Source organism: Sycon ciliatum, chromosome 10 (assembly GCF_964019385.1).
Source record: "Sycon ciliatum chromosome 10, ocSycCili1.1, whole genome shotgun sequence".
NCBI lineage: Eukaryota > Metazoa > Porifera > Calcarea > Leucosolenida > Sycettidae > Sycon > Sycon ciliatum.
In genome coordinates, this window is record NC_088652.1 from 1,958,881 (window position 1) to 1,974,107 (window position 15,227).

Consider the following 15,227-nt stretch of genomic DNA (forward strand, 5'->3'; position numbering starts at 1 on the left):
CATGGCGCACGGTTGGTCAGGTGTCGGCAAGTCCGTGGCGACGGGTCTGCAGAGCGACGATGAAAATTTGCGGGATGTTGATATCGTCAGCGAAGCATAATCGCCCCCTTGTCCTCTGTAGCCAAGAGGCACAAGTTCTGTACGCTTGTATTAGGCGATGAACTGCCTTACGATGTTACGTACCGTTCAGCTCTCATTATAGGAGTCGTCTGCCACAGTCTCGGAAGCGCAGGTGACGATCAAAAGTGTCACTGCCAGAATCGAAAGAGTATGCAGAGCATCATGGTGCTTTCCATGAAGTAATTGGTCAATGACTTGGAACTGATGTCGTTGACATGCTCAAGTCTGTGTCATCATCTCTAGTTCTTTGGTATTGTGCTCCTCCACAAAAGCCACCAGGTTTGTCTGTGTGTCAGACTGTGCGAAAATTGTCATTTTGTAGTTCAAATTATAATTTGAAATAGGTGTTTGGGGCACTTTTTTGATTTTTCCTATTCCTCACAACAAACAAACTCCTCTAGCGCTTAAACAATATAATATTATATTTTGTCACGTGATTGCAAACGCCGGCAAGCCCAGCTGTGTAGGTACACTTACCAACATGCACCTTGCCAGTTTTCTATAAGCATACCTTTGTTTTGGTCGGTGTGGTCTTCTTCATTGAAAGTAGAGTGTTGCTCTGAATGAACATAATAATATTACTACTTCCCTTTGCCAGCTCGATAGTTGACATTTCCAAATGTGAAAAAGTTGTAGACCTTGTGTATGCGAGTTATTCAGCCCAGGAAAGTCAATGCGGCTTATATTACGATGGTCAGTCGGTGGTGGTAAATGTGGTAAATGTGGTAAATGTAAAAACGACTAGTAAAAGGGAAGGTCTTTTGTATAAAGAAAGTCTTGGTGGGGCTTATTCTCCAGTATAGATAATACTGAGGAAAATCTGGGGGAAATAGAATTGTTCAAACGGATAAAAACAGCCTAGAGCACGTTAAACTGACTAGCATACCGTGCACGACACAGAACAGAAAAATTAAAATCGTCATAAACCTGCAGACATTTACGGTGCGACAACAAATGTAGAAAAAACAGAAGACTTCTTGTGATCACAATCCCCCATCCGATTCTTCCTCTCCCTCAACCGCATCCTCGTCCTCCGTCTCATCTCCGAACTCATCTCCCATGGCATCTCCTGAGTCATGCTCCTCATCAATGTCGATCACTCCCATACTCGCTTCATGTTGCTTGACTTTGTTCGTTGACTCCTCCTTTGATATTGAGCGTAAATTGATACCGTTGTTCCTGTTGCTAAATCTTGTGTTCACATTATCTTTGCCCGTGCTTGACATCCATTTATTTGTTGTGTCACCCTTAGTGTTTGCAGGTTTATGATGATTTTAGTTCTGTAATGTGCCCTGCACGGTATGCTAGTCTGTTGAAAGTGCTTGAGGCTGTTTGTATCCGTTTGTACAAGCCTGATCTTTGCAAGCAGAAGAAACGTGTAGTAACGTTTAGATTAGTTTCAAAAAAGAATTGTTGTGCAGCATTTTTTTGCAAAGTAATCCATCATGTGGTTACACTATTGACAACACTGAAGCTTGTTGCCGGTCTGTGTGGACTATCCCATCGCTTCGATTTTGCTCTCATCGGATTCTCCAGAGCATAGAATAGGCAATATGCAAGTAGTATTCAAACCCGCCCAGCCTTGAGTTATAGTGATTTAAGCGCGCCAATTTGGATTCTGCCTAGAAACAGAAATGAATGGGAGTGATGGGAGGATGGAGAATTTCAAGACGACCGCACAGTCAGTGCATGCAGTACAGGATACAGTTCACATGCCTCGTCACTCAAACAGTGCGTACGATATTGCATACTTTGGTATACTGGCGCAGAACAAATTCGCTCATAGAGGAAGACGAGAGTATCTCACAGTCTTGTAATTTCACATGGCCATTAGTTTTCTGATGCTGAAGACGATGGAATAGTCTGCGACGCTGCGACCCGACGAGAACAGCCAAAATTCATCCCCTGGAAAGGCGCTGAGCGCAGTGCTCTGTCTTATGGAAATTTGGAACCAGGACTAAGCGCGCATACATCTCCTCTCTGTGATAAAGCAATACACTTGATGTAATATTCTAAAATTTAGCCTGGACACGCCGAAAAGCATGGAAGCATAGAAACTTGTTTCCAGAGTATCGGTGTCTGGGTGCAAGGGAGTTGAGTCACTACTATACACTCCATTGTGGCCACCATGCATAGTAATGTACCATGCATAGTAATGTCATTACAGAGGTTTAGCAAGACGAAATTCGCATTCATGTTCGCACTCCAAGGAAAGTCGAACACGGTGAAGGAATGAGAAGGATTAGGAAACTGAATTCTCACATGCACGACGCACACAAACACCTGTTGTACACGATTGGACATGATTGTGTATATACAGTAGAGAGTAGAAAATTTATGCTCTTGACACGAATCTGGGATTCGTGTTTTGACTACTTTTCCGAATAAAAAATGCGAAAGTTCGCAATCCAGTTTTGTGAACCGAAAAATGTTGGCGAACTTGAACGCAAAATTCATGATGCTAAACCTCCGCATTAAGAAGTCATGGGTTCTACTTGCACAGAATCTTTTAAACGTTATGAGGTCATTTTGTATGATGTCATGCTCACTCCATGCTCTCTTTGTCATGTGCTCTGTGTTTTGCCCTGTTAAGATGTGAATGAGAGCAGCAGTCTACCTTTGATTGTTAGTCGCCTCTGTGCGGGACAATCGTACGATATATACGTCAACGCAGTAAACGAGCAATTCACCTTTGGACCTAGCTTGTGGCTTTACGTCGATGGAAATGTTGATGGGATCTGGCCCAGGCCATCCAGCCCCTCAAACACAGCGGAGACCTCGTCCAGTCCACCCAGTCCATCCAACCCAACGGAGAACCCGCTAACAACCCAAGGTGGAGTAGTTTCTGATGATATTGTACATTTTTCTGATCACTCACAGACCCCACTACAGCCGTTTACACATTACACATTAGGATACCTGAACACAAACAATCAAAATATGGTCTCTTTGCTGCATACGTCATCAGCCTTTCAACAAATGTTCGGTCATGGCCCATTCTTAGGCTGGAAATAGAGATAAAACAAACTTTCCTGTATGGGCCAAGCCCGAAAATTTGATGACGTTTGATACCACATTTTGAGTTTTTGCGTTGAGGTATCCTAATGGGGAATGAGATGAGCATGTCAAAATGTTCCATAAGCAATCGTGGTAAAAAATCTGACCCCTATCAAAAGTGGTGTCACTTTTCGTTTTCAATTACATCCTGCACAATCCAACTACCCATGCGAGGACCTTAAGGGGCGCATGAGCATTGGTGCTGCTTTCGACTCGCGTGTCGGGTTTTCTTGGCCACCACTGTAGTTTGGGCTTATTTCGAGCCATAAACATGAACAGACCGTTCCTCGATACAATGAGTGCGGTTAGTGCATAAACCCTTTTAGTGAATAGAAATCTCATATCCCCTGGCGAAGCGTGGTCTATGCAACTGTTTCCAGGTCCGGTTACGAGATAATTAGTCAGCGCAAAAAATTCCTTGTAGCGACCCTTGGCCCAAATCCCTGGAGTGCCAAACCCTCAGTTTCAGATAATTTTGTCCAAGCAGGACCAAGGTGAAAACACAAAGCTGATAAAGCAATAAGATGTAACACATTCTATATGTGTATCCGTAGATATCTTTGGATATGTTTGGTTATCTAATAACGAGTTGCAATAATTAATTAATGTTGTATTGAGGGCTTTTTATATCTCTAGATGCCAGTACTGCTACAAAATAAGTCTCGTTATAACATAACTTTTTCGATGGCCCAGAGATTATCCACTAGTGAGGGAGGACGTCGCATGTATGTATTGGTAGATTAGGATGATGACAGTATTAAACAATAACAAAATGGAGGTGATTCACCTTCAGCGTCAATGGTACTTACACCTTCCAGTAGAAACTGCACATTACAATGTTCGATATCCAACACCTCAACCAGGTCTTACAACTACCAGCCCTATCCACTGTCGGTATGCTGCATAACAGTAGGAGCTGCAGTTGTGAACAGGAGAGGAAGTCTTCATACTGTTACTGTCACATACCAATGTACATTTCAGTGCAACAGCAGCATGCTCCCAACTGAATTACTTTGACAGAGTGTACAAGACATTCTACTGGTTACCAGTATATCTTTGCATTGAGAGCCAGTCTTTGCTTGGAAATAGTCACGACGTCGACGACAGCAGTACACTATTTTCATTTACGGGTTTCAAATTGCTCACACGGCTGATACGGCCGTCGGATAGATTGTGTCCTGATAACCGTGCATTGTACTGTACAACGTATGCTGGTTGAGCCTTTGTCAAATTGTGTGACTGACACAATGTCACAGAGAGCCAGTTGGATTTCGCCGACATCCGCCGTCAGCTTATGACGTGGTCCTATCCACTCACTGCCAGACTTTCCGATTTTTGCTGATTCGGGACGTGCTTTGCAGAAAATAGAGTGCTTCCATAATACTTGCAGCACACACGCACTACATTCGTAAGGTAAGGTTGCAGCAACACTATTGGCAGGTGGCCAGCAGTCCTCCAAGCAAGCATCAGGGTCTATAGTGTTAGCAGCAGTCGATGATGCTTTGTCTGTATTCACCAGACGCGGAGCTTCTGTCTAGTCACCACACCAGCAAATGGCCGTCATAGGCACTTCATAGCCAAAATATGCAATATGGAGACCATGAGGTTGCCGTGGCACTTGGTCACCAGATGCACCAGGCCACAGACGTGTGAGCTACGCCCCTCGTCACAGTCACTTGCCTTGCTCTCGCCATCTTCTCTTCCGTGTAGTGTGGCTCTTTTGCGTATTCCAGGACAACACTGGTCGTCATCACTGGGTCGTCCTACTCACTCTCCTCGGAGTTAATGGTATCTACAGGGACAGGGAGCTAAACCTGCAGTCTGAGCTAAACATACCGTCTGAGCTATACCTGCCGTCTGAGCTAGACCTGCAGTCTGAGCTAAACATACAGTCTGAGCTATACCTGCAGTCTGAGCTAAACATGCAGTCTGAGCTAAACATGCAGTCTGAGCTAGACATGCAGTCTGAGCTAGACATGCAGTCTGAGCTAGAGCTGCAGTCTTGTCTTCTCACATACTTCTTCTGCCTAGGACAGGCAGGACTTATTGCTTTTCTTATAACACAGTTCGGAAAGGGTGCATGTTCGGGTGTGTAAGTTTTAGTGTGGGGTGTGGGGTGGGGGGGTCGAGGGGAGAGGGGATGATTATAGTTATGGTAGATTTCACCCTAAGGGGACGGCAATACTCCACTTCCTGAAAAAAGGTTCTGTTTGTATGGGTGTGTGCCCAACAAGATGTTACTGAATGATGTAATCATAGAATTTTGTGATGTTATTCTAAATTGCATTATGTCATTCCGGATTGCATCCATTACATGAATTTGTGCTTGCGTGTGGGCAACGAAACAGCAAGAAACTGGTGGACAGGACCTGGTGACAAGCTGACGGCGGATTTCGGCACTACCCAACTAGCACTCGGTGGCATGATGCTATTCAGCCTGTTCTTGATAGCAATGCTGGTCTGCCGTGCATGTCGTCTTGGGACTCGGGAGCAACGATGGGGAACTCGCCGATGTCCAAATCCTGCGACCAGATCAAGGGATTTTGATTGTGTGGTTTGGCGCCAACCCAGCGGTAAGCTTGTGCTGAACATGCAACCTTTCAATATCTTATCCACTCTGCAAACTTATCCACTCTACGATCTTATCCACTCTACATTATCTACCTTCTTCACTGGCAAGAGTTTTACTCTCGAAACAGCTATATGAAGTGATTCAGTACCATGTGTTGCTTTCCCGATGGTGTGCTCTGGCGACGTATCGAGTTCGGCTTGAAAGCGTAGTCATGGTGTGTTAGTGGTTGAGAAATCTCTACAGGTCAGTCATGACGTGTTAGTGTATGATAAATCTATCAGGTCAGTCATGGTGTGTTAGTGGATGAGAAATCTATTGAATGCTGCTGTTAACCTCTTTGATAGAACTAATAAATATGTTGATATAAGATTGAATACCAGACCCTGCAGTAGTCATCTATTTGACAGCGTTACGTCCTTGGAAACAGAGTACTTGACTGGCTTGGGATTATTTACGGCCATGTCTATTTGAAAGCCGCGTCATATCTTGCAATCGTTAGGTAAGAAATATTCAGCGTGACTCAGGCAGGCTGTTGTCCTTACAGGAGCCCCAACACGAGGTGCATTTGACAACATCAAGAAATGGATGAAAGATACATAGTGGACTGAACATTTCGGGGGCCTGCTGTAATGAAACACACGTCTGTAGGTCGGCCCGTAGGGTGACTACTGACTAATTGTCTTCAAGTGGAAAATCGTAAGATTTTTTAGGGGAAAGGTTGTGAGTTATTGGATACAGTGGAATGTCTATGACCGAAGGAGGTTTGTATGGCTGGATCTGGTGGCAAGCAAGTTTGTGTGTTGGCTACAGAACATCCAAACTGGCATATTTTCCACTGACTTCCAACGGGTTTAGAATGCTACTGATGCAGTTAGTTAGTCTTGCTGGCTGTGTGACATGTACAATTGTACATTTATGCAATTGTTAGCTGCCGGCTAAACGAAGTCCCCTCACACTTCCAGAACACAGGGGCTTTGTAGTATTGAATAATTATACCGACGAAATATTTTCACAAGAGAGTAGACCAGAGAAGACTAGAACAGAACAACAACTAGAGAACCACTGGAGCATGCGCTCTTCTATACGTGAGTGGCTTCCATTACTATGGTGAAGGAGCGGGAAACTCGAATAGTGGATATTGTATGGTCGTTGAATAAATACACCTATTCAGACCTTCGTGTAGGAAAAATCCAGGGGAGTAAACAATCACTCTCGCTATCCTCTCAAGGAGAGTGGTGGGAGAGCAGTCCCCAGCACACCCCCCCCCCCTAGCTAGCTACTTAAAGCCTTCAGACTGGCCTGATGCCAGCTGGGCTGCCAAAACCACGAAAAAAACTATGGAGCTGCAAAATTCCCAACTGGCCTCTGCCTGTACGGCCTACTGCTCTTTACTTACCCACTGGATCAGCAGCAGATGCTCCTGCAGACGCTAATGCGGCCTTGGCAGTACTGCCGGGCTGCCCGGAACTTGTCGACGGGTTCCAGCTAGGCCAATAACCTTCTCGCGCTGGCTGGTGGCTCGACTTTACGGATGCATTCAAGGAAGGTGTGGAAGGATACGTCATCACCAGTGCTTAGTGCATCGAGCAATTCCTCATTCTGCGCTGCACGGCCAGTGTTTGATGCAAATAGCTGACGCTGTGCACGCGTAATCAACTTCTTAGCCTCACACTGGCGACGTATATCACCTGGTGTTAGCGTGGAAACCAGGTCAGGCCGAAGTTCTGTGAAGACGTCACTCTCCCATGCTGTCATGTCAGAGAGCTGTTGGTCAAGAGACTCGTCTGAAATTGTTGGCACAGCACACACATAGAGAAACAGAATCAGACCTTCGTGTAAGAAAAATGCATAAGAGTGAACAATCACTCTTGCTATCCTCTCAAGGAGAGTGGTGGGAGAGCAGTCCCCCCCCCCCCAAAAAAGTCGCTCACCATATCTATCCAAGGCGAGCACAATACGGGTTTTTTCAACATCTTGCCATACCCCAATAGGATTCAATACCCAATAGCTGCCAAATTTGATGCGGAAAATCGCCGTACGCACTACAAATGAAAGCTGTTCGTACCACGCCTTTAATTTCCCTTCATCAATTTGGACGATGACACGCGCAATAGGAAATTGAGACAATTCGCATCCATGGTAATTTTGTAGTATTCATCGTGGAGCGCTACTTTCTTCTGTAGCTAACCGCTCAAGACCTGTGCCTGACGTCGCACAGGTCTATGCATGCCCGGACTGTCACGCAACAGAGGGAAATCCTTTAGGTCAAAATTAGGGGTCAAACGGGTGTACCGGGTACCCGCTCGTTAATCTCAGGTACCGTTAGGAAAAGGGTACCCGTTTGTAAAAAAAAAGGTCATCCTATCGTATTCCAAGACTCGAAATAGAAGTGCGGATACTCTTTTCCTTTTTCCTGTGCATTCCAGCTTTCGACTTTATCAGGCAGGAGCAGGCTGAAAGACAGACTTGACAGTTGTCCTCTCCACTCTAGTGCAAGTAAAAATCCTCGTACTGGAGGTTTTTGATTGTGATGTGAGAAAATGCAAGACTTGAAACTCGTTCGAGGTGGCAGCTGAGTAACTAGAAAGTTACGATGGTTCTCCGACATCGAACCTGCCACAGTACTTGATGAACTAGTGTCACCAGGCTGTGTGACCAGTCGGAGTGTCACAAACGGTGATGTCCGTAGGTGGTAGCTATAATATGTATGATACTCATGGTTGTAGTTTGTTCCTTCAATCGACGAGCTGAAAAGTAGTTTGAAATATTGCATACAAGATTACGGATTTGTGAAGATTCATTTCACGAGTTCAACAAGCTAGCACTAGCAGCTAGCTGGCCAGCAGCACATCAAATGTGTCAGGCACCCCAGCTAGCTATGGGCGCGAACATCTTCTGAATGCAACGAGTACCAGTTCTCTGCGAACATAACAAATAGGATTGCGCGAGATCACGGAAGTTTTGCTAAACCACTCTGTCCTTGCATGGCTTGAATCACATCGATCTGCAGTTGATTTGCGTACATGTATCAAAATACATGTAGCTTGTAGAAACCATCTACATGTACGATTGTAAGTTAATGCCTGTGAAGTTATGTACATGGGCAAATGCACGGATGACATTCATTTGGAACCTTCATTGCCATAAAAATATTATGATACACGAATCAATTGCGAATCATAATGTAGTATCAAAATACAACCTGAGAATATACAAATTAAAATCATGATTTATGTGAGAAATGCGCAAAAAAATAATATGGCTGCTAAAGGGTACCCGTTAACCCGCCCGTTAAGAAAACTACCCGTTCGTTAGTTAAGGTGGCAGACTACCCAAACATTCGCTGAAAAATCGAATTTGTAAATTCATATTGAGTGCTACGTCAGTTGAAAGAGCATGAATAGCTGCAAATTCTCTGAAAATTGTGTCCCGATCTGACCGGCCATTCATGAGTTATGGCCGAAAATGTGCCCTTGCAAGGAAAGATTTTTTTGTTGCACGCTGTCACTTGTTGGCAGCACTGTATTTGAATGTGAGCAGACCGTGCGCAACTTGTCGTATCATGGAAACACGTGAAAGTGTGCAGAATTTTGCCCCAAGTCCAAAAAATCAGGTTTTTGAGCCACGTATTGGGCTGCACGGCGGCGGGCTTCGCCCGCCGCCGTGCAGCAGGACTTTTGCCAGCACCCTCGTGACGTTGCAGATATGTGGCCATTATTGTAGTTGACGTTGATTTAGTGACTTTGGCAAGTTTGAGTCGTGTCAAGAAGTCAGGTAGGATTCAGTACTAGGCAGTAGTGAAACGTGAGTGGTAGTCTTTGCCGGTTTCTGAGGGTATCCTGGATTTGGTGTGCAGCGCTGTGGAAATGGCTTGCTGTGGAGGTCCCAGCACTGGATGTTGTATCAAAGGTACGACCTCGTAGCACGTGCTAAACCTAAAAAAATTCAAAAATTAACTTGGGTCTGTGGGAGTGTGTGAGAGAACGCCCACTCGTTCGGTTGTGACAGATTCCAGGGCCTCGTTGAGGGGCCCTACCCCATCACCCGTGGCTGCTTCTGGACTTGTTCTAGGTTTGAGTCCCGCGCACGAACAGAATGAGCACGAAAATGTGAAAAAATTGTAAATGCATTTGTTTGGCTCCTGGGTGGCTCGCACACCGTGGCACTATGCCGGAAATTTGAGTTTTTCCGGCCTGGAAAGCCTGTCAGTGAGGCGCAAGAACTTGTAAATCATGTCCTGAGGGCCAGCATAGTGGCAGGAGTGTGTTGTCAAAATTTCACTCAAATCCATTGAGAAACACCAAAGTTACGGTCAATTGAATGCCATATGAAATTTCTGGGTAGGCTGCCCCCTTAAAGGTACACCCGTTTGACCTAGGACTCAAAATAATAATAATTGGCACCCAAGTGCGGAAGTGAAAATTTGCAACGGTACGTAAAATACCTTGCGAGTGCCGTAACTCCACTATTCGACCTCGGGTCGACTTCCGATTAGTTGGAGCCGACGACTGAGAACCTTCTAATACGAAAAGACCTTTCGAGTACTCGATTCTGTTCAGAGTTACGAAATATTTGAGTGTTTGCAGAATGCACTTCACAGTGATGCGGATGCGCTCGAAATTCTCAAGGCGCGCGACGAAAAGTGCGCCCAAAAATAAAATAAGGAGAGCGAAGGCGCGCGAGAGCGATCGCTCTCCTTTTACCAGATGGTCTGCCTATTACACATTTAAAAGTATGATAGAAAGAATTCATGACTGGCTTACTCTTTTGCATTAGTCCCAGTGATCACTGTGATCTGTGTGAGTGGGTGTATGTTTGTGAACGATTGTATGTGTCTGTGTGCGAGTGTGTGAGTGGGTGTATGTTTGTGAACGATTGTATGTGTCTGTGTGCGAGTGTGTGTGTTAAAACAAATGCCAAACATGAGGTGCAGCTAGGGGAAGCATGCACAACCTGAATCGTGGCAGGGGTGTTGAGGTTTAGGGAGCTCCGCCGACCTAGGGTCGTCTCGACTTCATGGCAACCTAGATGCGTGTGTTTGTGTGTGTGTACATGTGTGTACGTGTCTATTATGTGTTTGTGTATATACATGTGTGTATGTGTTTATGTGTGTATGTGTGTATACATGTGTGTATGTGTGTATCTCTGTTTTCTTCACAGGTGTAGAGTCTACTTGCAATGATGAGACTCAGTAAGCTCTAGCCTGTTTTATAAATCAGTTTTCCAAGGCATTCTTAATCAACTGTAGTGTCATCAGTATTGTAAAGTGTACATACGCCTCCTGCATGTAAAAATGTACCCTCCGTAATCAGAGAAGCGCCTCTGAAAATCTGCAAGTTCCTGAATGTGCCAAATTTGGAAGTCTCACCCTAAACAGACTAGAATGATTCAAGGACAGTATTGATGCTGCTTTGCAAAATGGAAAGTTCTAAATTAAAGCAGCTTTTTATGCATCAATATGCTTTTCAGGAGATCCTCATTCATTCTCGGAACTATGTTTTTTCACCCTGAACTGAATTATTTGACTCATTGAAGTGTTACAGCTGGTTTTCAGATGACGGCTGACTGCCCGTGGCAGAACACTGAGATATCTGTAGCTCTGGTTTCTGATGGTGTATCGGGCAACTGAGGAAAGTTGGGTAGATTGTCGGAGAGCGAAGTGGAAAACAGTAGCAGAGTACACCCTTACTTGTAATGTCCGCCCAGTCCGGGTCCGCTCACTGCCAAGTGACTTTGACGTGTCCATAACTCTGTATCACATTCGATGCTATGCAGGGCCAGAAATGTGGCACATAATGTCTCTATTTCCATGACAACTTGCATAAGTGTGATATTTCTGCAAAACTAGGCCACCCGGATGCCTTATAGACTTGGGTGCAGTCACATCTATGTCTGCTGCACTAAAGAGATATTGGTGTACATGTTCAACTCAGGGTTGCTGGCATGATATTACTAAATCCAGCTGAAGGAGATGTGTAATTGAAATATGTACGCCCACTACAGTGAAACCTGTAACTAACGACCACCCCTTGGTGCCCGGAAAAGTGGTCGTTAGTGGCAGGTGGTCTTTAGTTAGAGGTTTGCACCGCGCGACCATATATGGATCCCATTATATGATATGTATGTCAAAATGCAGATAATACAATCCCGCACCACTTGCGCACTGACATTCTTCTTTCAGATCATACAACACTTGGAGAGAGACAAAATCAAGTTTTTTATACACCGAAAGCGATACGACCTTTTGACACGTATGTCGACTCACTGGTGACTGGGTTTCCAGAGCAGCGCTGGCCTGGCCAGGCAGTGCACTAGTCACTATCGACTCCATCCTCATCTGTGTGCGACTACACTGGCAACTGGTATCAGTGTGTTGATCTGCAGTGGAAACTCAGTCGCTCCGACTTGGATGTAGTGTAGCGTAAACTGTACTAGTGAGTAGTGTGTACCAGTACGTGATGCGGCGATGTTGCGAGTTTTCGCACCTTTCACTGTAGACTTTTTTTTTTTTTTTTTTTTTTTTACTATGTTCACATTCCCAGCTCGAAAATAATAAGAAAGACAATGATACTGAGACTAGGTATAGGACGAACGTGACAACTATTGAGCAGGGGCTGCAGCGAGACGCAGCAGTGATGGTGGTGGGGCATTGATGGCTCTGCCGACCTGAGGTCTCGGCATCACGGCCAAAAACACGCACCAAAAACAAAAGATAGAGCTGTACGAGTCAGCAAAATGAAAAGAAAGGAAGGCCTAAAGGGTTAGCACCAGCGAGTGTGCGGGAGAAACTGTGAGACTATTAAAGGGGAAGTTAAGGCAAAAATTAAAATTTCACCAGTTGTAGTCTTCGGGGTGCTGAGTCGAATGGTCTTGGTCCGAGAAAGCTGAGACGCTCCCTTCCTACTTGAATCCCAATCGAACTCGCGCACTTCCACCGAAACTGGGTGACTGCGCCCTACGAGATGGGGATTTGTATGCAAAATGTCACTAAAAGCGCCATTTCGTTCTTATAAAAGCACGGATGACCGCGATTGGCCCATATGTTGTAGTCTTTTGGACGCTGAGTCGACTGGTTTTGGTCCGAAAAGGCTGCGATGCAGCGTTCCTCCTTTATTCCCAATCGAACATGGTTGAAGAAGCGGTCACGTGCTCCTGGATGCCAAAATCACCTGGTCACCACGCCAGCAGGCGACAACTTTCACACCAAGGTTCAACTCGAGTGACAGGACTGCACCCAAAAAAGGTCAAAACAGGCTGTAAGTTGTACCCTGCAGGCACGGTGACCAGCTGACTGGTGTACGCAGGAGCACGTGACCGCTTGTTCAACCATGTTCGATTGGGAATTAGGGGCGAACGCTGCATGGCAGCCTTTTCGGACCGAAACCAGTCGACTCAGCGTCCAAAAGACTACAACATATGGGCCAATCGCGGTCATCCGTGCTTTTATAAGAACGAAATGGCGCTTTTAGTGACATTTTGCATACAAATCCCCATCTCGTAGGGCGCAGTCACCCAGTTTCGGTGGAAGTGCGCGAGTTCGATTGGGATTCAAGTAGGAAGGGAGCGTCTCAGCTTTCTCGGACCAAGACCATTCGACTCAGCACCCCGAAGACTACAACTGGTGAAATTTTAATTTTTGCCTTAACTTCCCCTTTAACAAATTACAAGGGCTGTTACTGAGAGGAGCATCATCATGGCTGATCATGGTGAGTCGGTTGTCTGAGCCAGTTGTGGTGCATAGATAGGGATAGAGGAGAACGACGAGAGCATCATCATAGCGGGTCGACTGCCCAGAGCCAGTTTGTGCTTCGCAGATGGCGATAAACATTAGTTTTGAATGCTTGTATTCCCTTGCTGTGGGGAGGCTGGGACAGAAGAGCAGCGGGGAGGGAGTTCCAGTCACTAATACTGCAGTGTGGGAACGAGCGCTTTAATGCCAGCGGGACAGATGCAAGCAGCTGGTGTTGGAGCTGGTGATCATGGCCAATGACGCTAACATGCTCGCTGCGAGTTCTGGGGTTGGATGAGGGGAAATGGCGGAACTATTATCCGCCATCGTATCCTGGCCTGTGTTCCGTACAGCTGAGTACATAATACCGTAGCATGCTAGCTAGCCAGCACAGACTGTCAGTGTGACCTGGTGTAGTGGTGAGTCTGGTGACTGAGCTGTGTGATTGCATTTCGACAGAGAGCCGCTCAGTCTTAGTTTCTCCTTCGAGTAGTAACATCGATCAAAAGCGCTTTGGATGCGCTCTCCAAGACGTTTCCTATCTTGTTTGTTCTTGACAGCACATGAAATTATTACAGGTGTAGTGCAATCCACACTGATTCCACAGTAAAAAATTCCACAGTAAAAATGAGACTGCGCTCATTTGTCCAGCTGTAGTATCGAAACGACCATGGAAAATCATCAAAATTTCGAGAAGGAGCTTCAAGCAATGTTTGATTTGCTACATCGCGGTCGCTAGTTACGGGTCAAAATTCGACATTGGGACAAGAAAAGGCGGTCGCTGGTCGCGTTCAGCAGGTAGTCGCTAGTCACAGTGCATTTTGAATGTGAGACCGTCCGTGCCTGACAAAGTGGTCGGTAGTACCAGGCCGGTCGCTAGTCACGGTGGTCGTTAGTTACAGGTTTTACTGTATTATGTCTCCTTTACTCACTTTTCTCGAAGTGAATAAGCCAGTTCCACCGGGAAGATAATTCCATGGGTGGGACAGCAAAAAGAAAGGAAAAATGTAGTAGCTAAAAACCAAAGGGACAAGAAAGGGGAAGGAAGAGGAAGAAAGGAATGAACCTCAATCCGAACTTCAATATCAAAATAATAATAAAGAATTTGCAGCAACAGGCATTCTACAAGTGATAAGAATGTTGAGATTGATCAAAGCTCAAAACTTGGTGAGCCGAATGATGTTATTATTATTTGCATTTTCGTGTCGTCGTCAATCAAATGATTGATGGAAAACAACATGAAAGAATACAGGATAAGAATGGATATCGAATGGGATACGTCATGGTAATTATTGCATGCTGATACGCCCACTGTAAAAACATTATTTTCGGAACACATGATGTCTTGACATGGACAGTTGGCTCACTATCGTGTCTATAGGGCAACAATTCCTGATATTTCACTAAAAAACATTTTTTAATGCGTACATACCAAACTTGACCGCTCATGCACTAGCAACAGCAGTCTAGTACTAGGTCATAATGCCAAAACACCTAGAGTGCAGCACTGGAAAACTCGTTAAGTGCCAAAAAGAAAAATTGTGATAAGGGTACAAACTGAAAGAACTCTTTAACCCTTTATGGACTGCGAAATTTGTATAGGAAAGAAGCGACATGCGAAAATCGAACTCGAAATCGGTGTGCATTAGCCAATACAACACCATACGTTTTCGGAATGTAGATAGGATAAGCTGTCCAACATCATCCTCGCCGCCGCTCTCGCTACTAGCAGTGTCAGCAAATCCATCA

At 45.2% G+C, this 15,227-nt stretch overlaps 1 protein-coding gene across 2 annotated transcripts in view; it reads left to right on the forward strand.

Annotated features, from left to right (window-relative positions):
• Window positions 1-15,227, forward strand: part of LOC135825583 (uncharacterized) — a 38,212-nt gene that overhangs the window by 17,779 nt on the left and 5,206 nt on the right. For both annotated transcript variants that reach the window (XM_065338190.1, XM_065338191.1), the window contains 3 exons: window positions 2,714-2,953; window positions 5,526-5,750; window positions 10,910-10,940. In XM_065338190.1, the coding sequence (XP_065194262.1) occupies window positions 2,714-2,953; window positions 5,526-5,750; window positions 10,910-10,940 (496 nt within the window). The remainder of the gene's footprint in view (window positions 1-2,713; window positions 2,954-5,525; window positions 5,751-10,909; window positions 10,941-15,227) is intronic.